The 21,628-nt window shown below is 61.8% G+C and overlaps 1 protein-coding gene across 1 annotated transcript; it reads right to left on the reverse strand.

The window, feature by feature from the left end:
• Positions 1–1,602: 1,602 nt before the first annotated feature.
• LOC128945482 (class I histocompatibility antigen, F10 alpha chain-like) lies at positions 1,603–19,965 on the reverse strand. Its single transcript, XM_054289247.1, has 12 exons — positions 19,852–19,965; positions 17,364–17,431; positions 8,900–8,977; positions 7,590–7,609; positions 6,940–7,226; positions 4,936–5,199; positions 3,391–3,663; positions 2,768–3,040; positions 2,575–2,682; positions 2,438–2,473; positions 2,286–2,318; positions 1,603–1,830 (listed from the first exon to the last, which is right to left on the reverse strand). Exons 1-12 carry the CDS (start codon positions 19,925–19,927, stop codon positions 1,817–1,819), a joined length of 1,530 nt encoding a protein of 509 aa, XP_054145222.1. The 5' UTR covers positions 19,928–19,965; the 3' UTR covers positions 1,603–1,816.
• Between the last annotated feature and the right edge of the window lie 1,663 nt (positions 19,966–21,628).

Here is a 21,628-nt window from a genome sequence, read left to right on the forward strand (position 1 = left end):
AGCTTATGGTCGTCTCATGGTCATCCCAGGGTCAACTCATGGCCATAATCGTATTAGGTCATCTCACAGCCATGGTCGTGTCATGGTCAGAATCATCTCAAGGTGACAGTCATATCATGGCAATGGTCATCTCCTGATCACCATCATCTCATGCTCATGGTCATCTCATGGTCAGGATCACATTACGGTCATGGTCATGTCATGGTCATCTGTTGGTTTCAGCTATCACATGCTCACAGTCATGTCATGGTCATCTCAGAGTCATGGTCATCTCATTGTTACCTCATGGTCAGCTCATGGCCACAATCACATCGTGGTCATCTTACATCTGTGGTTCTGTCATGGTCATGGTTATCTCTTGGTCAACTCATGGTCAGAATCTTGTCATGATCTTGATCATTTCACGGTTGTGGTTGCATTACGATGAGAGTCACAGTGATCTCATGGCCCTGATCACCACATGGCCATGGTTGCATTGTGGTCATGTCTTGGTTGCAATCATCTCATGGTCACGGTCATCTCATGTCCACTTCAGGGTGATGGTCATTTCCTGATGACCATCATCTTAAGCTCATGGTTATCTCACTGTAATGGTAAGCTCACAGTCACCTCATGATCACACATGGCCATGGTGTCCTTGTGATCTTCTCTCGGTCACAATCATCACATGCTCATGGTCATCTCTTTGTAATGACCATCCCATGATCATGGTTGTGTCATGGTCATTGCATGGTCATGGTCATTTTATGATCATCTCATGTTCAACTCATTTGCCACAATCTTGTCATGGTCATCTCTGGGCTATGGTTGGGTCATGGTTGTGGTTATCTCATGATCACAGTCATCTCATGGCCATCACATGGTCATGGTCATTTCCTGATCACCATCATCTCATGCTCAGGGTATCTCACTTTAATGATCATCTTATGACCATGTCATTGTCACTTCATGGCCACAATCACGTCAGGGTCACCTCAAGGCCATGGTGCTGTCATGGCCAACCCATGGTCATCTCTCGGTTCAAATCATCTCATGGTCAGGGTTGTGGTTGTGTCATGGTCATGGTCACAGTCATGGTCATCCCATGGTCATGGTCATCTCAGGGTTGTGTCACTCATGGTCATTCTCACGGCCATCTCATGCTCGTGTCATGGCCGTGGTCATGGCCAGGGAACCTCTCTGAGATCCTGAGCCCTGACTTTGGGACACTCAAGGACCTCTGGGGACAACAAGGCCTGGCCTGACCCCTCCCCCCATCCGACTGTCCCTCCAGGAGCCCAGCGTGGCCAAACCCTTCTGGGGACACCTCAGACATGGGACACGGAGCGGGAAATTAATCCCGGGAGATGGAGCCGGGTGTGGCTGGCAAGCCCCCATCCTGCTCCTGGTGTCCCAGTCCAGCTCCTGATCTCCCCATCCTGCCCCTGGTGTCCCCATCCTGCTCCTGGTGTTCCCATCCTGGTCCTGCTGCCCCTATCCCAGCTCCTGGTGTCCCCATCCCTGCTCCCAGTATCTCCATCTCTGTCCCAGTGACCCCATTCCCATTCTTGGCTCCCACAGATGAACTGCCAGACTGGAGGAGGGAACCCAGATTTATTGCCCAAAGCAGCATTTATTGCCCAAAGCAGGATAGTTTCACACCAGAAGCAAAGCATTGTGAATATTTGCGGTTCTTGCCTTTAAAACATTGGAAAATGGGAAATGTATCTGTTTATCAAGAGCTGTGGGGTGGGTGGCAGCAGCAGGATGAGCTCTGCTGGCAGCTCTCAGCTTTCCAGAGAAGAGGGAAGGGGCCAGATCCAACTCCATGGATTGCTCAGGCAGTGATTCCTGACGGAATGAGAGTCATGGTGTCACACTGTCCCTGTCCCCATTCCACAGGATGGACCTGGCTGGAGCCCATGGAGAGCAGGACCTGCTCCAGAATCCCATGTGATCCCACCCCAAGCCTGCTGCAATCCTGCTCCATCCATCCCACCCCATTCCACCCCATCCATCCTGCCCCAATCCTTCTCTGGAACCCCAACCTGATCCTGTTCCATTCCATCCCACCTGATTCTTGTCTGGAATCCAGCCCTGACCTCACTCCATCCCTCCCACACCAATCCTGCTCCATCCATCCCTCCTGATCCCACTCCAGAATCCAGCTCCAATCCCACTCTACAATTCCACCTGATCCCACTCTGGACCCTGCTCTGATCCAGAATCCCTCCCCGATCCCAGTCTGTCCATCCTGCCCCTGCCCTGATCTCCTTCTGGAATCCCACCCCAATCCTGCTCCATACCTGTGCTCAAGCCGTTGGTTCCCACATCTTTTCCTGCAGAAAGAGAAGATCCGTGAGATTCCAGCATGGATCACCCACCAGGATTAACCCCAGGATCCATCCTGGGATCTGCACAGAGGGGATCTAGAGCTGGATCCACCACTGGAACTCACCAGCTGCCGGGTTGTATCCATTCCTGTTCCTCCTCCCTGTGGAAACAAAGTGGGATCAGCGTGGGGGGTGGCACAGGATTCCCAGAACAGTGCCGGGTGGATCCGTGTCCCTTCCCGACCCCCATCCCGTGTGTTACCGGATTGGAGCTTCCAGACGCCGAATCCGATGAGGACAATGAGGATAAGGATGGCAGCGATGACAGACACAGCGACCACCATGGTGAGATTCCTGCCAGATGTCGGCTCTGGGAAACGTGGGATAGTGAGGAGGGTGAGGGGAATCACCATTTAGGAATTCCAAATTCCCAATCCCCACATTCCCAGCCTCACCCCAAGCAAAGATCCCGGGCTCTGGCATTCCGGGATGCTCCACCCTGCACCAGTACTGCTCCCGCTCCTCCGGCAGCGCCTCGATCCTGGCCCAGGTGTGGAAGGTGCCGTCGCTGTTGGGAACGATCCCGCCCCACTCCGTCTCCTGATCCAAGGTTTGACCCCCCTTCATCCAGCTGACTGCGATGGTTTTAGGGTAGAATCCGTACGCGTGGCAGGACAGGATCAGCGTCCCGTGTTCCTCTCTTCCAGACACGTGAACATCAGGGGGCTCTGGAATGGGATAATGGTGACAGACATCTGTGGAATTCCATGGGAGTGGGACTGGGGTGAGATCTGACCGTGGAATTCCCACTGGAATGGGATGCAGGAGAGATCTGACCATGGAATTCCATGGGAATGGGATGGGGGCAAAATCTGCCCATGAAATTCCATGGGAATGGGATGGGGGCAAGATCTGCCCATGAAATTCCATGGGAATGGGATGGGGGCAAGATCTGCCCATGGAATTTCATAGGAATGGGATGGAAGTGAGATCTACCCATAGAATTCCCACAGGAATTACTGTGTTCCCAAGTCCTCCATCCCCAAATCCCAAATTCCCACAGGATTTCTGCTCCCACCTTTGCGCTCCAGCTCCTTCTGCCCGTATCTGACGTGCCTCTGGACCCATTCCGGGCATTCGTGCTTCAGGTAATTCGTCCAATGTTCAGCCACCTCTTCCTGTTCCCAGCGCCTCCTGGTGATCTCAGCAGCGCTGTCGGCCGGCACGAATCTCCCGGATCCCAGGTCAAAGGAGATGAAATCCCGCCCGTTGTAGGCATTCCGGTAGGATCCACCGATGCTCCCATCGGACAGGAGCTCACAGCCATAAACTCGCAACAATGTGTGGAGACCTGGAGGGATTGTACCCACAGAGACCCATGGAATTGTGTCCCAGCCCCACAGAGCCCCATTTCAGCCCCATGGAGCACCAGAGTGTGAGGGAGACCCACAGAGCCTCATCCCAGCCCCTTGGAGCCCCATGGATCCACATCCCAACCCCACAGATCCCATCCCAGCCCCATGGATCACAAGATATCCGATCCCAGCCTAATGGATCCCCGTTTCAGCCCCTTGGAGCCCTGTGAGTCCACAACTGGAGACCTGCAGAACCCATACCAGCCATTCAGTTCCCATTCCAGCCCCACAAATCCCATCCCAGCCCCATGGATTCATATCCCACTCCCATGGATCCATATCCCAACCCATGGATGATGAGATATTCCATCCTAACCTAATGAATTCTCATTTCACCCCCTTGGAGCCCTGTAAGTCCACACCTGAGACCTATAGATCCCATTCCAGCCCCATGGATCCCCATCCCAACCCTATGGATCCCAGCCCAGCCCCACAGATCCCATCCCAGCCTCATGGATCACAAGATATTCCATCCCAGCCTAATGGATCCCCATTTCAGTCCCTTGGAGTCCTGTTAGTCCACAACTGGAGACCTACAGATCCCATCCTAACGCTACAGTTCCTATTCCAGCCCCACATATCCCATCCTAGCCCCATGGATTTGTATCCCAACCCCATGGATCTAAACCCAGCCCCACAAATCCCATCCCAGCTTCATGGATTCATATCCCAACCCATGGATCACGAGATATTCCATCCCAGCCTAATGAATTCTCATTTCACCTCCTTGGAACCCCATGAGTCCACACCTGAGACTTATAGATCCCATCCCAGCTCCATGGACCCTCACCCCAGCCCTACAGATCCGATTCCAGCCCCATGCATCCCCATCCCAACCCTATGGATCCCAACCCAGCCTCACAGATCCCATCCCAGCCCTATGATTTCACATCCCAGCCCCATGGACCCAATCCCAGCCCCACAGATCCCATTCCAGCCCCACAGATTCCATCCCAACCCCATAGATCCCAACCCAGCCCCATGGATCAATATCCCAACCCGTGGATCACAAAATATCCCATCCCAGCCTAACGGATCCCCGTTTTCAGCCCCTTGGAGCCCTGTGAGCCCACATCTGAGACCTATGGATCCCATCCCAGCCCCATGGATCCCCATCCCAGCCCTACAGATCCCATCCCATCCCAGCCCTAGAGTTCCCATTTCAGCCCCACAGTTCCCATCCCAGCCCCACAGATCCCCCCACTCACCCCCGCTCTGGTTGTACCGCTCCCGCAGTGTCTCCAGGTCCCTGACATTCATGTGCTGCCACCCCACATTGATCTGGGTGTTCCTCTCCCAATATTCCGGATCAACTGAATCCTTTACCCACTCTGTCAGTGGCTCCACCCGGCCCCGCTCGTTGTCATAGCGCGTGAAGGGGATCCCATCCAGGTACCCCATGGACATGTACTGGGGGATTCCCGGGCTGGGCTCTGACACCGCCACTTTCAGGTAATGCATGGAGTGGAGAACTGGGGGGACACGGAAATTTGGAGGAGATGAGGGGATCACGGATCAATGAAAGGGGAACTGGGAGAGCTGGGAAGGGGTTTGGGGATCCTGGGGCCAAGGAAAGGGTGTGCAGGGTGGGAGAGGTGGGATGGACAGGAAAGGGCCTGCAGGGGGTCCTGGTGTCCAGGAATGGGGGCTCGGGGGGTTCCAGGGTTATGGAAGGGGAGGGGGGAAGGCAGGGACTGGGAAAGTGGGATGGGGGTTCCAGGGGATCCCTGTGCGCAGGAAAGGGGGTCCAGGGGTCCCCAGTGCCGAGGAAAGGGGTCACAAGGTGGGGAGACCTGGGAATACGAGTTTTGGGGGTCCTTGATGAACAGAAAAAGGGAAGCTGGGGGCTGAGAAAAGCAGGAATGCGGGTCCAGGGGGTCTCAGGGACAAGAAAAAGGGGGGTCTGGGGACTGGGGAAGAAAGGATGGATGGGAAAGGGGATGCAGGGGGAAATTGGTACTGGATAAGGGGGTGCAGGGGGGTCCCAGTGCCCAGAACTGAAATTCAGGGAGGTCGCGGGGCCCAGAATACCCCCTGGGCCACTCCTGGACCCCCAAGAACCCCCCCCAACCCCCAGCAGAACACACACTGGGGGGACGTAAAGATTGGAGAAAGATTGGGAAAGCCGGGAAGGGTCCAAGTTCACGGAAGGGACTGGGAGGGGCGGGATGGGGGATCCAGGGGGTCCCTGTGCCCACCAAAGGGGGTACAGGGGTCCCCGGTGTTGAGGGCAGTGGGGTCTGGGAGCTGGGAAAGGCAGGGATGGGGCTCCAGGGGGTCCCTGGGTCACAGGAAGGGGGGTCTGGGGCTGGGAGAGGCGGGCGGATCCCGGGGACGCAGCTTGGGAGATGGGAAAAAGAGAAAGAGACCGAGGGAACCTGGGGGGAAGGAAGGCGGGGGGGGGGGGGAATAGGGGAATTCCAGGGAGTTCATCTGGATCCCTCTGGTTCCACCCTGCGACCCCCCTGAGACCCCAGGGATCCTCTGGGACCCTGTTTTGAGAAGGGGCGGGAGTGGAAAACGGGGGGGACACGGAAAGCTGGGAAATCTAGGAGGTCCAGAGGTCAAGGAAAAGGTCCAAAGAGTCTGGAAAAAGCGGGATGCCCGAAAATGAGAAGCAGAGCAGTTCCAGAGCACTGACGGGGGTATAGGGGAGTCCCAGTCCCGGATAAGGGGGTGCAGGGGTTTCCCCGTGCCCAGGAATGGGGGTTCAGCGGGGTTCCCGTGCCGAGATTCGGAGTGCAAAGAGATCCTGAACTCCAGGAATGGGAAATGCAGTGGGTCCCGGGGCCAGATAAGGGGGTGCAGGGGAGTCCCGCTGCCAGGAAATGAAAGTTCACGGGGGTCCCCGTGCCCAGGAATGGGGGTTCAGGGGATTCTTTTTCCAGAATTCGGGGTTCATGTGGGTCCCGGTGCCAGGAAATGGGCGCTCAAGGGGTCCCCGCGCTCAGGAATGGGGGCTCAGTGGATTCTGATGCCCGGGAATGGCGGTTCAGGGGGGTTTCCCTGCCCAGCAATGGGGTTCAGGGGGGTCCCGGTGCCAAATAAGAGGGCATAGGGAGTCTCGGTGCTGGGGAAGGGGATGGAAGGGTTACAGTAGACCCAAAATGGTGGTTCAGGGGAATTCCCCTGTCCAGGAATGGAAGCCTACGGAGTTCCCGGTGCCCGGAAGTGGAAGTTCAGGGGGTCCCGGTTTCGGGGTTCCCACTCACCTTTGGTCGCGCCCCCCGGGTCCCCCAGGAGCCCCAAGAGCAGCCCCAAGAGCAGCCCCAGACCCAGCGCGGCAGCCATGGCGCTGCTCGGCTGCGGCCCCGCCCACAGACCTGGCCTCGCCCCAACACTGGCCCCGCCCCCAGAGGTGCCAAAGGCCCCGCCATTGGCACCGCTATTTCCTGCTTGCCAATGGCAGCCCGACCTGTCCGTGACGTCACCGGTCAACGGGCAGATCCCGGTCTCGCAGGTTGGGACGCGGAAGCGAAAGGGACCGAGGAGGGCGGGGCGGGGGGAGGGGACGGGGGAATTGCAGAGAATCCCTCTGGATCCCTCTGGATCCCGCTGCGACCGCCCTGGAGCCCTCTGAGAACCACCTGGGAACCCCTGGGACCCCCTTAAAGAAGCGCCGGGAATGGAGAACTGGGGGGATCCGGAAATTTGGGAGATCTGGGGGTGCAAAGGTGAAGGAAAAGGGCGGGTCTGGGGTCTGGGAAGGGCGGGAGGGGCGGGGAGGGGTGTGGGGGGTCCCAGAGCACGTGAGGGGGGTCCAGGAAGGGGTCCCAGTCCCGGATAAGGGGGTGCAGGGGGGTCCCCATGCCCGGGAACGGAGGTTCAGGGGGTCCCAGGTCAGGGGATGGGGATGAGGGCAATGGGGGGTGCAGGGGGTCCCTGTGCCCAGGAAAGGGGGTGCACGGGCAGATCCCCAGTGTTGAGGAAGGTGATGGGTGGGGGCTGGGGAAGGCAGGAGTGGGGGTTCAGGGGGTGTCGGGGTCAAGGAAAAGCGGGGGCTGGGGTGTCTGAGAGGGGGAGGGCCGGGAAAGGGGGTGCGGGGGGGGGCATTGGGGCTGGATAAGGGGGTGCAGGGGGATCCCCGTGATGGGTAAGGGCCTGCAGGGTGGGGTCCTGTGCCTGAGAATGGAGGGTTTGGGAGGGTTCCAGTCCTGGATATGGGGGTGCACAGGGGTCTTGGTGCAGCGGAATGGGGGTGCAGGGGGTCCCAGTGCTGCACTGGGGTCCCGGTGACCAGAAATTGGGGTTTAGGGGGGTCCCGGTGCTGCTGAGGAGGGCACAGGGGGGTCGGGGTGGCTGGAAATGGGCGCTCAAGGGGGTCCATGTGCTCGGGAATGGGGGTACAGGGGGATCTTGGAGTTAGATGAGGGGTACAGGGGGGTCTCGATGTTGGGGAAAGAGACTGAGGGGTGTCACAGGACCCAAAAAGCGGCTATGTGGGGTTTCCCTGTCCGGGACTGGAGGTTTAGGGGGTCCCAGTGCCCGAAAATTGCAATTCCGGGAGCACCGGTGCCGGGCAAATGGGGTTCAGAGGGAGTCCCTTCCTGCGAATCGGGGTTCGGGGGGGTCCTGGTTCCAGGTCATGGCCTGGCTGGGCAGGGGGTCTCTGTTCACAGGAATGGGGGTTCAGGGGGCCCGGTGCCAGATAACGGGATGCCCAGGAAATGGGGTTCAGGGGGGTTCCCTTCCAGGGTGCCTGAAAATTGATGTTCAAGAGAGTTCCAGTGCCCAGAAATGGGGGTTCGGGAAGTCCCGGTGCCCAGAAATTTGGGTTCAGGGTGGTTTCCGTGCCCCGGAATGAGGGTTCAGCGGGTTCCAGGCCCCAGATAAGCGGGTGCAGGGGTTGTCGGGGCTGGGGAAGGGGGCACAGGCGGGTCCCGGTGCCCCAAAATGAACATCCAAGGGGGTCTCGGTGCCCAGGAACAGGGGTTCACCCGGAAATGGAAGTTCAAGGAAGGGACTGGGAGGGGCGGGATGGGGGATCCAGGGGGTCCCTGTGCCCACCAAAGGGGGTACAGGGGTCCCCGGTGTTGAGGGCAGTGGGGTCTGGGAGCTGGGAAAGGCAGGAATGGGGGTTCAGGGGGTCCCTGGGTCACAGGAAGGGGGGTCTGGGGCTGGGAGAGGCGGGCGGATCCCGGGGACGCAGCTTCGGAGACGGGAAAGCGAGACGGGGAAAAGGGGAATTCCAGGGAATTCATCTGGATCCCATTGGATCCTCGCTGAGACCCCCTGGGACCCCGGAGGACGCTCTGGGACCCCTGGAACCCCTTCCAGGAAGCGCATGGGGGAATGGAGAACTGGGGGAACGCAGAAATTTGGGAGATCTGGGGGTCCAAAAGCCGAGGAAAAGGGGGGACGGGGGTCTGGGAAGGGTGGGATGGCCGGGAATGGGGGTACAGGGGGTCCCAGAGCACTGACAGGGGTGCGGGGGGACCCCGGAACCGGATTAGGGGGTGCAGGGGGGGTCCCAGTGCCCAAAATTTGGGTTCAGGGCAGGTCCAAGTGCCGGGAAACGCAGGTCCAGGGGGAGTTTCCTTCCCGGAATTTGGGGTTCGAGGGGGTTCCAGTGGCCGGGAATAGCAGTTCTGAGAGCGCCGTTGGCCAGAAATGGGGGTTCAGCGGGGTCCCAGTGCTGCCGAAGGGGGTACAGGGGGGTCGGGGTGGGCAAAAATGGGCGCTCAAGGGGTCCGCGTGCTCAGGAATGGGGGTTCAGGTTGGACCCGGTGCCACATAAGGGGGTACAGAGGGGGTCTCGATGCTGGGGAAGGGGATTCATGGGGGTCACAGGACCCAAAAAGGGGTTATGTGGTGTTTCCCTGTCCGGGAATGGAGGTTTAGGGGGTCCCGGCGCCCAAAAATTGCAGTTCCGGGAGTGCCGGTGACCAGAAATGGGGTTCAGAGGGAATCCCTTCCTGCGAATCGGGGTTCGGGGGCGTCCCGGTGCCAGATAATGGGCTGGCCGAGCTATGGTGCTGTGGAAGGGGTGCAGGGGGTCCCCGTTCACAGGAATGGGGCGCTCGAGGGGTCCTGGTGCAACTGAATGGGCGTTCAGGTGTCCTGGTGCCAGGTAACAGGACGCACTGGGGTCCCAGTGCCCAGGAAATGGGTTTCAGGGGGTTCCCTTCCCGGGTTCTCGGGTTCAAGGGGTCCTGATGCCTGAAAATTGAGGTTCAGGGGGGTCCCGGTGCCCAGAAATTGGGGTTCAGGGCGGTTTCTGAGCCCAGGAATGTGGGTTCAGGGTGTTACATGCTTCAGATAAGGGGGTGCAGGGTTTATCGGGGCTGGGAAAGGGGGTACAGGGCAGGTCCAGGGGTCCCCAGTGTTGAGGGCAGTGGGGTCTGGGAGCTGGGAAAGGCAGGAATGGGGGTTCAGGGGGTCCCTGGGTCACGGAAAGGGGGGTCTGGGGCTGGGAGTGGCGGGCGGATCCCGGGGACACAGCTTGGGAGACGGGAAAGAGAAAGAGACCGAGGGAACGCGGGGGAAGGGGACGGACGGAAACGGGGAATTCCAGGGAGTTCATCTGGATCCCTCTGGACCCGAGTGTGACCCCCCCCGAGACCCCCAGGACGCTCTGGGACCCCGTTTCGGGAAGCGGCAGGAGTGGAAAACTGGGGGGACACAGAAAGTTGGGAGATCTGGGGGCTCCAAAGTTCTACGAAAAGGGCGGGTCTGGGGTCTGGGAAAACCAGGATGCCCGAAAAGGGGGGCACGGTGGTCCCGGAGCACTGACGGGGGTGCAGTGGGAGCCCAGTCCCGAACAAGAGGGTGCAGGGGGATCCCCGATGCCCGGAAATGGAGATTCAGGGGTGTCCCCGTGCCCAAGAATGGGGGTTCAGGGGGGTTCCCATGCCGCGATTCAGGGTTCAAAGGGATCCTGAACCCCAGGAATGGGAGATCCGGTGGGTCTCGGCGCCAGATAAGGGGGTGCAGGGGGGTCCCGCTGCCAGGAAATGAACGTTCATGGAGGCCCCATGCCCAGGAATGGGGGCTCAGGAGCTTTCCCTGCCCAGGAATGGGGGTTCAGGTGATTCTCTACCCGGAATTCGGAGTTCAAGCGGGTCTCGGTGTCGGGAAATGGCGATTCAGGGGGTCCCGGTGCTGGGGAAGGGGGATCAGGGGGGTCCCTATGCCCAGAAATGGGCGCTCAAGGGGTCCCCGTGCTCAGGAATGGGGGCTCAGTGGATTCTGATGCCCGGGAATGGCGGGTTCGGGGGGGGGTCCCGGTGCTGGGGGAGGGGATCAAGTGGACGTCACAAGCCCCCCACAGGCTATGGGGAGGTTCCCATGCGCGGTAATGGAAGTTCAGGAGGGTCCCAGGGCCCGGAAATGAAAGTTCGGGGGGTCCCAGGGCCCGGAAATGGAAGTTCAGGGGGTCCCGGTTTCGGGGCTCCCACTCACCTTTGGTCGCGCCCCCCGGGTCCCCCAGGTGCCCCAGGAGCCCCCAGAGCAGCCCCAGACCCAGCGCTGCAGCCATGGCGCTGCTCTGCTATGGCCCCGCCCACAGACCTGACCCCGCCCACGGAGCAGCCTCCGGCCCCGCCATAGGCGCCGCTATTTCCTGCCCACCAATGGTAGCCTGAGCTGTCAGTGACGTCACCGGTCACCGGGCAGACCCCGGTCTCGCAGGTTGGGACACGGAAGCGAAAGGGACCGAGGAGGGCGGGGCGGGGGGAGGGGACGGGGGAATTGCAGAGAATCCCTCTGGATCCCTCTGGATCCCGCTGCGACCGCCCTGGAGCCCTCTGAGAACCACCTGGGAACCCCTGGGACCCCCTTAAGGAAGCGCCTGGAGGGGAGAACTGGGGGGATCCGGAAATTTGGGAGATCTGGGGGTGCAAAGGGGAAGGAAAAGGACGGGTCTGGGGTCTGGGAAGGGCGGGAGGGGCGGGGAGGGGTGCGGGGGGTCCCAGAACACGTGAGGGGGGTCCAGGAGGTGTCCCAGTCCCGGATTAGGGGGTGCAGGGGGGTCCCCATGCCGGGAACGGAGGTTCAGTGGGTCCCAGGTCAGGGGATGGGGGTGAGGGCAGTGGGGGGTGCAAGGCATCCCTGTGCCCAGGAAAGGGGGTGCACGGGCAGATCCCCGGTGTTGAGGAAGGTGATGGGTGGGGGGCTGGGGAAGGCAGGAGTGGGGGTTCAGGGGGGTGCCAGGGTCAAGGAAAAGCGGGGGCTGGGGTGTCTGAGAGGGGGAGGGCCGGGAAAGGGGGTGCGGGGGGGGGCATTGGGGCTGGATAAGGGGGTGCAGGGGGATCCCCGTGATGGGTAAGGGCCTGCAGGGTGGGGTCCTGTGCCTGAGAATGGAGGGTTTGGGAGGGTTTCCGTCCTGGATATGGGGGTGCACGGGGGTCTTGGTGCAGCGGAATGGGGGTTCAGGGAGGCCCAGTGCTGCATAAGGGGATGCACTGGGGTCCCAGTGCCCAGGAAATGGGGTTCAGGGGGGTTTCCTTCCCGGGTTCCGGGGTTCAAGAGGCTCTGGTGACTGAAAAATTGAGGTTCAGGGGGGTTCCAGTGCCCAGGAAATTGAGATTCAGAGGGTCCCAGTGCCGGATAAGGGGATGCAGTGGGTTCTGGTGCCCAAAAATCGGGGTTCAGGGCGGTTTCCATGCCCGAGGATGGGGGTTCAGGGCATTCCAGGCTCCCGATAAGGGGGTGCAGGGTTATCGTGGCTGGGGAAGGGGCACAGGGGGGTTCCGATGCCCCGAAATGAACATTCAAGGGGGTCTCTGTGCCCCGGAAGGGGGCTTCGCCAGGAAATGGAAGTTCAAGGAAGGAACTCGAGAGGCGGGATGGGGGACCCAGGGGGTCCCTGTGCCCACCAAAGGGGGTCCAAGGATCCCCGGTGTTGAGGGCAGTGGGGTCTGGGAGCTGGGAAAGGCAGGAATGGGGGTTCAGGGGGTCCCTGGGTCACAGGAAGGGGGGTGTGGGGCTGGGAGAGGCGGGCGGATCCCGGGGACGAAGCCTGGGAGACGGGGAAAAGTCTCCCAAGGGGAGATTCCAGGGGAACTCCAGGGAATTCATCTGGATCCCACTGGATCCTCGCTGAGACCCCCTGGAACACCTTCCAGGAAGCGCCAGGAATGAAGAATTGGGGGGACACAAATTTGGGAGATCTGGGGGTCCAAACGCCCAGGAAAAGGGGGGGACTGGGGTCTGGGAAGGGCGGGATGGCCGGGAATGGGGATGCAGGGGGTCCCGGAGCACTGACGGGGGTCCAGGGGGATCCCAGTCTCGGATTAGGGGGGGCAGGGGGTTCCCAGTGTAAATAAATGGGGGTTCAGGGGGGTTCCAGTGCCCAAAAATTGGGGTTCAGGGGATTTCCATGCCATGGAATGCAGGTTCAGGGAGAATTTCCTTCCCGGAATTCAGGGTTCGAGGGGGTTCACGTGCTTGAAATGGCATATCCAGGGGCGCTGGTGACCAGAAATGGGGGTTCAGGGGTCCCAGTGCTACCGAAGGGTGTATGGAGGGGTCGAGGTGGGCAGAAATGGGCATTCTAGGAGGTCCACGTGCTCAGGAGTGGGGGGGTCAGGGGAGTCCCGGTGCCAGATAATGGGGTACAGAGGGGTCTCGATGCTGGGGAAGGAGACTGAGGGGGGTCACAGGACCCAAAAAGGGGTTATGTGGGGTTTCCCTGTCCGGGAATGGAGGTTTAGGGGGTCCCGGTGCCCGAAAATTGCGGTTCCGGGAGTGCCAGTGACCAGAAATGGGGTTCAGGGGGAATCCCTTCCTGCGAATCGGGGTTTGGGGGGGTCCCAGTGCCAGATAATGGCCTGGCTGGGATCTGGTGCTGTGGAAGGGGTGCAGGGGGTCTCCGTTCACATGGATGGGGGGCTCGAGGGGGTCCTGGTGCAGTGAAATGGGGTTCAGGGGGGTTCCCTTCCCGGGTGCCCAGAAAATCGAGATTCAGGAGAGTTCCAGTGTCCAGAAATGGGGGTTCGGGGGCGACCCGGTGCCCAGAAATTTGGGTTCAGGGCGGTTTCCGTGCCCGGCAATGGGGGTATAGGGGGGTTCCAGGCTCCAGATAAAGGGATACAGGGGATATCGAAGCTGGGGAAAGGGGCGCAGGGGGGTCCCGGTAGTCTGAAATGATCTGGGGGATCCAAAGGTCAACGAAATGGTCCAAATGGTCTGGGAAAAGCGGGATGTCCGAAAAGGGGGGGACAGAGGGGTCCCAGAGCACTGTCTGGGGTGCAGGGGGGGTCCCAGTTCCCGGAAATGCAGATTCAGGGGTGGCCCCGTGCCCAAAAATGGGGGTTCAGGGCGGTTCCCGTGCCGCCATTCGGGGCTCAAAGTGATCCTGATCCCCAGGAATGGGAGCTCCGGTGTGTCCCGGGGCCGGATTAGGGGGTGCATGGGGGTCCCGCTGCCAGGAAATGAACCTTCATGGGGGTCCCCGTGCTCAGGAACGGGGGCTCAGTGGATTCAGATTCCAGGAAATGGCGGTTCAGGGGCGTTTTCTTGCCCAGGAATGGGAGTTCAGGGGCGTCCCGGTGCCACATGAGGGGGTACAGGGGGGTCCCGGTGCTGGGAAAGGGGATGGAAGGGGGTCACAGGACCCAAAATGGGACTATGGAGGGGGGTTCCCGGGCCCGGTAACCCCGGTAACAGAAGTTAACGAGGGTCCCGGAGCCCGGAAATGGAAGTTCAGGGGGTCCCGGTTTCGGGGTTCCCACTCACCTTTGGTCGCGCCCCCCGGGTCCCCCAGGAGCCCCAAGAGCAGCCCCAGACCCAGCGCTGCAGCCATGGCGCTGCTCCGCTGCGGCCCCGCCCACAGACCTGACCCCGCCCCAGACCTGACACCGCCCCCAGAGCAGCCTCCGGCCCCGCCATTGGTGCCGCTATTTCCTACCCGCCAATGGCAACCCGTGCTGTCAGTGACGTCACCGGGCAGATCCCGGTCTCGCAGGTTGGGACGCGGAAGCGAAAGGGACCGAGGAGGGCGGGGCGGGGGGAGGGGACGGGGGAATTGCAGAGAATCCCTCCGGATCCCTCTGGATCCCCCTGCGACCGCCCTGGAGCCCTCTGAGAACCACCTGGGAACCCCTGGGACCCCCTTAAGAAAGCGCCGGGAGTGGAGAACCGGGGGGATCCGGAAATTTGGGAGATCTGGGGGTGCAAAGGTGAAGGAAAAGGGCGGGTCTGGGGTCTGGGGAGGGCCGGGGAGGCGTGCGGGGGGGTCCCAGAACACGTGAAGGGGGATCCAGGAAGGGGTCCCAGTCCCAGATTAGGGGGTTCAGGGGGTCCCCATGCTCAGGAACGGAGGTTCAGGGAGTCACAGGTCAGGGGAAGGGGGGGTGAGGGCAGTGGGGGGTGCAGGGGGTCCCCGTGCCCAGAAAAGGGGGTGCACGGGCAGATCCCGGTGTTGAGGAAGGTGCTGGGTGGGGGCTGGGCAAGGCAGGAGTGGGGGTTCAGGGGGTGTCGGGGTCAAGGAAAAGCGGGGGGCTGGGGTGTCTGAGAGGGGGAGGGCCGGGAAAGGGGTGTGCGGGGGGGGCATCGGGGCTGGATAAGGGGGTGCAGGGGGATCCCGTGATGGATAAGGGGGTGCAGGGTGGGGTCCTGTGCCTGAGAACGGAGGGTTTGGGAGGGTTTCCGTCCTGGATATGGGGATGCAGGGGGTCTTGGTGCAGCGGAATGGGGGTGCAGGGGGTCCCAGTGCTGCATGAGGGGGATGCACTGGGGTCCCGGTGCACAGGAAATGAGGTTCAGGGGGGTTTCCTTCCCGGGTTCCAGGAAGGACTGAAAAATTGAGGTTTAGGGGGGTTCCAGTGCCCAGGAAATTGAGATTCAGAGGATCCCGGTGCCGGATAAGGGGATGCAGTGGGTCCCGGTGCCCAGAAATTGAGGTTCGGGGGGTTTCTGTGCCTGGGAATCAGGCTCCCGATAAGGGGGTGCAGGGTTATCGCGGCTGGGGAAGGGGCACAGGAGGGTCCCGATGCCCCAAAATGAACGTTCAAGGGGGGTCTCTGTGCCCTGGAAGGGGGATTCGCCCGGATATGGAAGTTCGGGAAGGTACCAGTGCCCGGGAATTGTGGGTCACGGGGGTCCCACTGTTGGGGAAGGGGATTGAGGGGGGTCACAGGACCCAAAATGGGGGTGCGGGTGGGTTTCCTTGTCTGGGAATGGAGGTTTAGGGATTGCCCTGGAACCCCTTTCAGGAAGCGCCGGGAATGGAGAACTGGGGGAACGCAGAAATTTGGGAGAGCTGGGGTACAAAAGCCGAGGAAAAGGGGGGGACTGGGGTCTGGGATGGCCGGGAATGGGGGTGCAGGGGGCCCCAGAGCACTGATGGGGGTCCGGGGGGATCTCAGTGATAAGGGGGGCAAGGGTGCCAATGCTAAAAAATGGGGGTTCAGAGGGGTCCCAGTGCCCAAAAATTGGGGTTCAGGGGATTCCCATGCCGCGGAATGCAGGTTCAGGGGTAATTTCCTTCCCGGAATTCTGGGCTCGAGGGTGTTTAGGTGCCCGAAAATGGCGTTTCCAGGGGCATCGGTGACCAGAAATGGGCGCTCAAGGGGCTCCGCGTGCTCGGGAATGAGGGTTCAGGGGGATCTCGGAGCCAGATAACGGGGTACAGGGGGGTCTCGATGCTGCGGAAGGGGATTGAGGGGGGTCACAGGACCCAAAAAGTGGCTATGTGGGGTTTCCCTGTCCGGGACTGGAGGTTTAGGGGGTCCCGGTGCCCGAAAATTGTGGTTCTGGGAGTGCCGGTGCCAGGGAAATGGGGTTCAGGGGAGTCCCTTCCTGCGAATCGGGGTTCGGGGAGTCCCAGTGCCAGATAATGGCCTGGCTGGGCGGGGGGTCTCTGTTCACAGGAATGGGTACTCGAGGGGGTCCTGGTGCAGCAGAATGGGGGTTCGGGGGGTCCCGGTGCCTAGAAATTGCGGTTAAGGGCGGTTTCCATGCCCGGGATTTGGGGTTCAGGGGCTTCCAGGCTACAGATAAGGGGGTGCAGGGGTTATCGAAGCTGGGGAAGGGGGTACAGGGGGCTCCCAGTGCCCCGAAATGAACGTTCACGGGGGTCTCTGTGCCCTGGAAGGGGGGTTCGCCCGCAAATGGAAGTTCGGGGGGTCCCCGTGCCCGGGAATTGCGGGTCAGGGGATTCCGGTGCCAGGGCAGTCCCCGGTCCCCGGGCGGGTCCCGGAGCCGCAGCTTGGGAGATGCGAAAGTGACCGGGGCAGCGCGGGGTGGGGACAGAGGAAACCCTGGGAATTCCCCTGAACCCCCCCGGAACCTGCCCGGACCCCCCGCAGGACGCGCAGGGGGTGGAGAACTGGGGGGACGCAGAGATTGGGGGGTCTGGGGGCGTCCAAGAGTCGCGAAGGAAACCGGGAGAGCCGGGAAGGGTTCAAGGTTCAAGGAAGGGACTGGGAGAGGCGGGATGGGGGATCCAGGGGGTCCCTGTGCCCACCAAAGGGGGTCCAGGGGTCCCTAGTGTTGAGGGCAGTGGGGTCTGGGAGCTGGGAAAGGCAGGAATGGGGGTTCAAGGGGTCCCTGGGTCACCGAAAGGGGGGTCTGGGGCTGGGAGAGGCGGGCGGATCCCGGGGACGCAGCCTGGGAGACGGGAAAGTCTCCCAAGGGGAGATTCCAGGGGAATTCCAGGGAATTCATCTGGATCCCACTGGATCCTCGCTGAGACCCCCTGGGACCCCGGAGGACCCCCTGGGAGCCCTGGAACCCCTTCCAGGAAGCGCCGGGAATGGAAAACTGGGGGGACGCAGAAATTTGGAAGATCTGGGGGTCCAAAAGCCGAGGAAAAGGGGGGGACTGGGGTCTGGGGAGGGCGGGATGGCCGGCAATGGGGGTGCAGGGGGTCCCGGAGCACTGATGGGAGTGCGGGGGGATCCCAGTCCTGGATTAGGGAGGGCAGGGGGGTCCCAGTGCCCAAAATTTGGGTTCAGGGGGTTCCTGTGCCAGGGAATGCGGGTTCAGGGGGAGTTTCCTTCCCGGAATTTGGGGTTCGAGGGGGTTCTGGTGGCCGGGAACAGCAGTTCCAAGGGCGCCGGTGACCAGAAATGGGGGTTCAGGGGGGTCCCGGTGCTGGCAAAGGGGGTACAGGGATGTCGGGCTGGGCGGAAATGGGCGCTCAAGGGGGTCCACGTGCTCAGGAATGGGGGTTCAGGGCGGACCCGGGGCCAGATAAAGGGGTATAGAGGGGTCTCGATGCTGGGGAAGGGGATTGAGAGGGGTCACAGGACCCAAAAAGCGGCTATGTGGGGTGCCCCTGTCCGGGAATGGAGGTTTAGGGGGTCCCGGTGCCCAAAAATTGGGGTTCCGGGAGTGCCAGTGACCAGAAATGGGGTTCAGGGGGAATCCCTTCCTGCGAATCGGGGTTCAGGGGCCAGATAATGGCCTGGCTGGGATCCGGGGCTGTGGAAGGGGTGCAGAGGGTCTCTGTTCACATGGAATGGGGTGCTCGACGGCGTCATGGTTCAGCGGAATGGGGGTTCAGGGGACCTGGTGCCAGATAATAGTATCCAGGAAATGGGGTTCAGGGGGGTTCCCTTCCCGGGTGCCCAGAAAATCGAGATTCAGGAGAGTTCCAGTGTCCAGAAATGGGGGTTCGGGGGCGACCCGGTGCCCAGAAATTTGGTTTGGGTTCAGGGCGGTTTCCGTGCCCTGGGGATGGGAGTATAAGGGGTTCCAGGCTCCAGATAAGGGGGTGCAGGGGATATCGAAGCTGGGGAAGGGGGTGCAGGGGGGTCCCGGTAGTCTGAAATGAACATTCAAGGGGGTCTCTGTGCCCTGGAAGGGGGGTTCGCTCGCAAATGGAAGTTCGGGGGGTCCCCGTGCCGGGGAATTGCGGGTCAGGGGGTTCTGGTGCCGGGGCAGTCCCCGGTGCCCGGGCGGATCCCGGAGCCGCAGCTTGGGAGATGCGAAAGTGACCGGGGCAGCGCGGGGAGGGGGAGGGGGACAGAGGAAACCCTGGGAATTCCCCTGAACCCCCCGGAACCTGCCCGGACCCCCCGCAGGACGCGCAGGGGGTGGAGAACTGGGGGGACGCAGAGATTGGGGGGTCTGGGGGCGTCCAAAGGTCGGGAAGCAGAACTGGGAGAGCCGGGAAGGGTCCAAGGTTCAAGGAAGGGGCTGGGAGAGGCGGGATGGGGGATCCAAGGGGTCCCTGTGCCCACCAAAGGGGGTCCAAGGATCCCCGGTGTTGAGGGCAGTGGGGTCTGGGAGCTGGGAAAGGCAGGAATGGGGGTTCAGGGGGTCCCTGGGTCACAGGAAGGGGGGTCTGGGGCTGGGAGAGGCGGGCGGATCCCGGGGACGCAGCTTGGGAGACGGGAAAGCGAGACGGGGAAAAGGGGAATTCCAGGGAATTCATCTGGATCCCGCTGGATCCTCGCTGAGACCCCCTGGGACCCCGGGGGACCCTCTGGGACCCCTGGAACCCCTTCCAGGAAACGCCTCGGGGAATTAGGGGGGGCCCAGGGGGGTCCCAGTGCCCAAAAATTGGGGTTCATGGGGTTCCTGTGCCGGGGAATGGGGGTTCAGGGGGAGTTTCCTTCCCGGAATTCGGGGTTCGAGGAGGTCCCGGTGCCCGAAAATGGGGGTTCTGGGGGCGCCGATGACCGAAAATGGGGGTTCAGGGGGATCCTGGTGCCAGATGAGGGGGTACAGGGGGGTCCCAGTGCTGCCGAAGGTGGTACAGGGGGGGGTCGAGGTGGCCGGAAATGGGCGCTCAAGGGGGTCCGCGTGCTCTGGAATGGGGGTTCAGGGGGGTTTTCCAGCCCAGAAATGGGGTTTCAGGGGGGTCTCGGTGCCAGATCAGAGCGTACAGGGGGGTCCCGGTTCAGGAGAAGGGTATTGCTCGCGGTCACAGGACCGAAAATGGGGGTTCAGGGGGGTCCTGGTACCCACGAATGGATGATTAGGGGGTTCCATGTGCCCGGGAATTGCGGTTCAGGGGGGTCCTGCTGACTAGAAATGGGGTTTCAGGGGGTCTCGGTGCCAGATGAGGGGGTACAGGGGGGTCCCGGTGCCGAGGAAGGGGATTGATGGGGGATCACAGGACCCAAAATGGGGGTTCAGGGGAGTTCCCCTGCCCGGGAATGGAGGTTTAGGGAGTTCCCGGTGCCCGGGAATTGCGGTTCAGGGGGGTCCCGGTTTCGGGGGGTCCCACTCACCTTTGGTCGCGCTCCCCGGGTTCCCCAGGAGCCCCAGGAGCCCCCAGAGCACCCCCAGCCCCAGCGCTGGAGCCATCGCAGCCGTCCCCGATCGCGGCTGTGGCGCAGCTGGAGAGACGCGAAAGCGAAAGTGCCCGAGGAGCGCGGGGGGAGGGGAAAAGGGGGAGGGGAAAAGGGCGAATTCCAGGGAATTCACCTGGATCCCCTCCTGGCCCCGCTCTGGATCCCTCGGGGATCCGTCTGGGACCCTCCAGGGCCGCGCCCTGCGGGACCCCCGGGCCGGGCTGTGCTGAACTCCCGGCCCTGCACTCAAACTCTGCCCGGACCCCGCTGGGCTCGGCCCAAAGCCGGGCAAGCACCGCGAGCAGCGGAGCCAATTTTTCCTGCGGGTGCGGATCCCAGCCCCGGCGGAGCAGGGCTGGGCGCTGGGACCCGACCCCTGATTCCCAATCTCCTTCTCTCTCTCCCTCTGCTGTTCTCTCCCTTTCCTTTGGGGGAATCACAAATCCCAGAGCGGCCGCAGAGGGCCGGGTTTCCCAGCAAAGGGAGGCTGGGGCTGAGGTGCCCCGGGCTGGCCGGGAATGGGGGCCCGGGGGTCCCCGGGGTCACGGAAACGGGGGATCCAGGGGCCGGGAGAGGAGGATACCCGGGAAAGGGGGGTGCAGGGGGGTGTTGGTGCAGGATAAGGGGGTGCAGGGGGGTGTTGGTGCAGGGTAAGAAGGTGCAGGGGGTGTTGGTGCAGGATAAGGGGATGCAGGGGGGTCCCAGTGCCCGGGAATTGGGGGGGGGGGGGGGGGGGAGGCAGGATCTGTGAAATGGCAGCAGCTGCTGGGGAGGGACTGAGATGGACTGGGACAGATTGGGAAAAGAACCCACTGGAAGCAGAACTGAGGCACCAGGGATCATACTGGGATATACTGGGACTACACTGAGGGCGACTGGGAACAACTCAGAGCATGCAGGGGGCAATTGAGATATACTGGGAGGGACTGGGAATGGTTTGGATCATCCTGGGACTGACTGCAATCATACTGGGAGTGATCAGATCTGTAGTAGGGGTGAAGAGGAGAAACTGGAATAATGCAGGGACCAACTGGGATCATACTGGGAGTAGCTGGCCCATGCTGGGGTCATACTGGGATTATACTGGGACTGATGGGGTGACACTTGGAGTGACTGGCATAGTACTGGGAGTAACTGGGATCATACTGGAGGTGACTGGACTTATACTGGGAGCAACTGGGACCACAGCAGGGGTAAATGGCATCGTGTAAGGTGTGACTGGGGCCACACGGGGCTCTTACTGAGAGGGACTGAGAGTGAAACGAACCATACAGGGCATGACTGGGAGCCACTGGGACCGTGTTGGGGGCAACTGGGATCCTACTGTGAGTGATTTGGAACATACTGGGAGTGACCGGGACCCCACAGGTGAGGCGGCGGCGGAGCTCGGGGGCGGCCGCAGCGCAGGTGGGAGCCGCGCTGGGTTGTGCGGGGGCTCGGGGCTGGCTGCGGGCCTCGGGGGCGGCAGGGGGCTCGGGCGGGTTCGTTGTGCCGTGTCCGGCCCGTGTTGCCGCTGGCGTGAGGGCGCTGCGGGAGCGGCTGCCCCCGGTCTCCTTGCGGCCGCTGCCTCGGCAGGAGCCGCTGCCGGAGCAGCGCTGGCTCGGCCCGGTTCCTGTGGCTGGGACAGAGGGGGCTGCCCCGTGCCCAGAGGCTGCGCTGGGGCCGCCTCCGAGCTCCGTCGCCGCCTCACCGGGCACCGGCCGCTGCTGCCGCT

This window comes from Melozone crissalis, unplaced genomic scaffold, assembly GCF_028551555.1.
Source record: "Melozone crissalis strain CALT ecotype California unplaced genomic scaffold, PUWL_Pcris_2 ptg000066l_1, whole genome shotgun sequence".
Taxonomy (NCBI): Eukaryota; Metazoa; Chordata; class Aves; order Passeriformes; family Passerellidae; genus Melozone; species Melozone crissalis.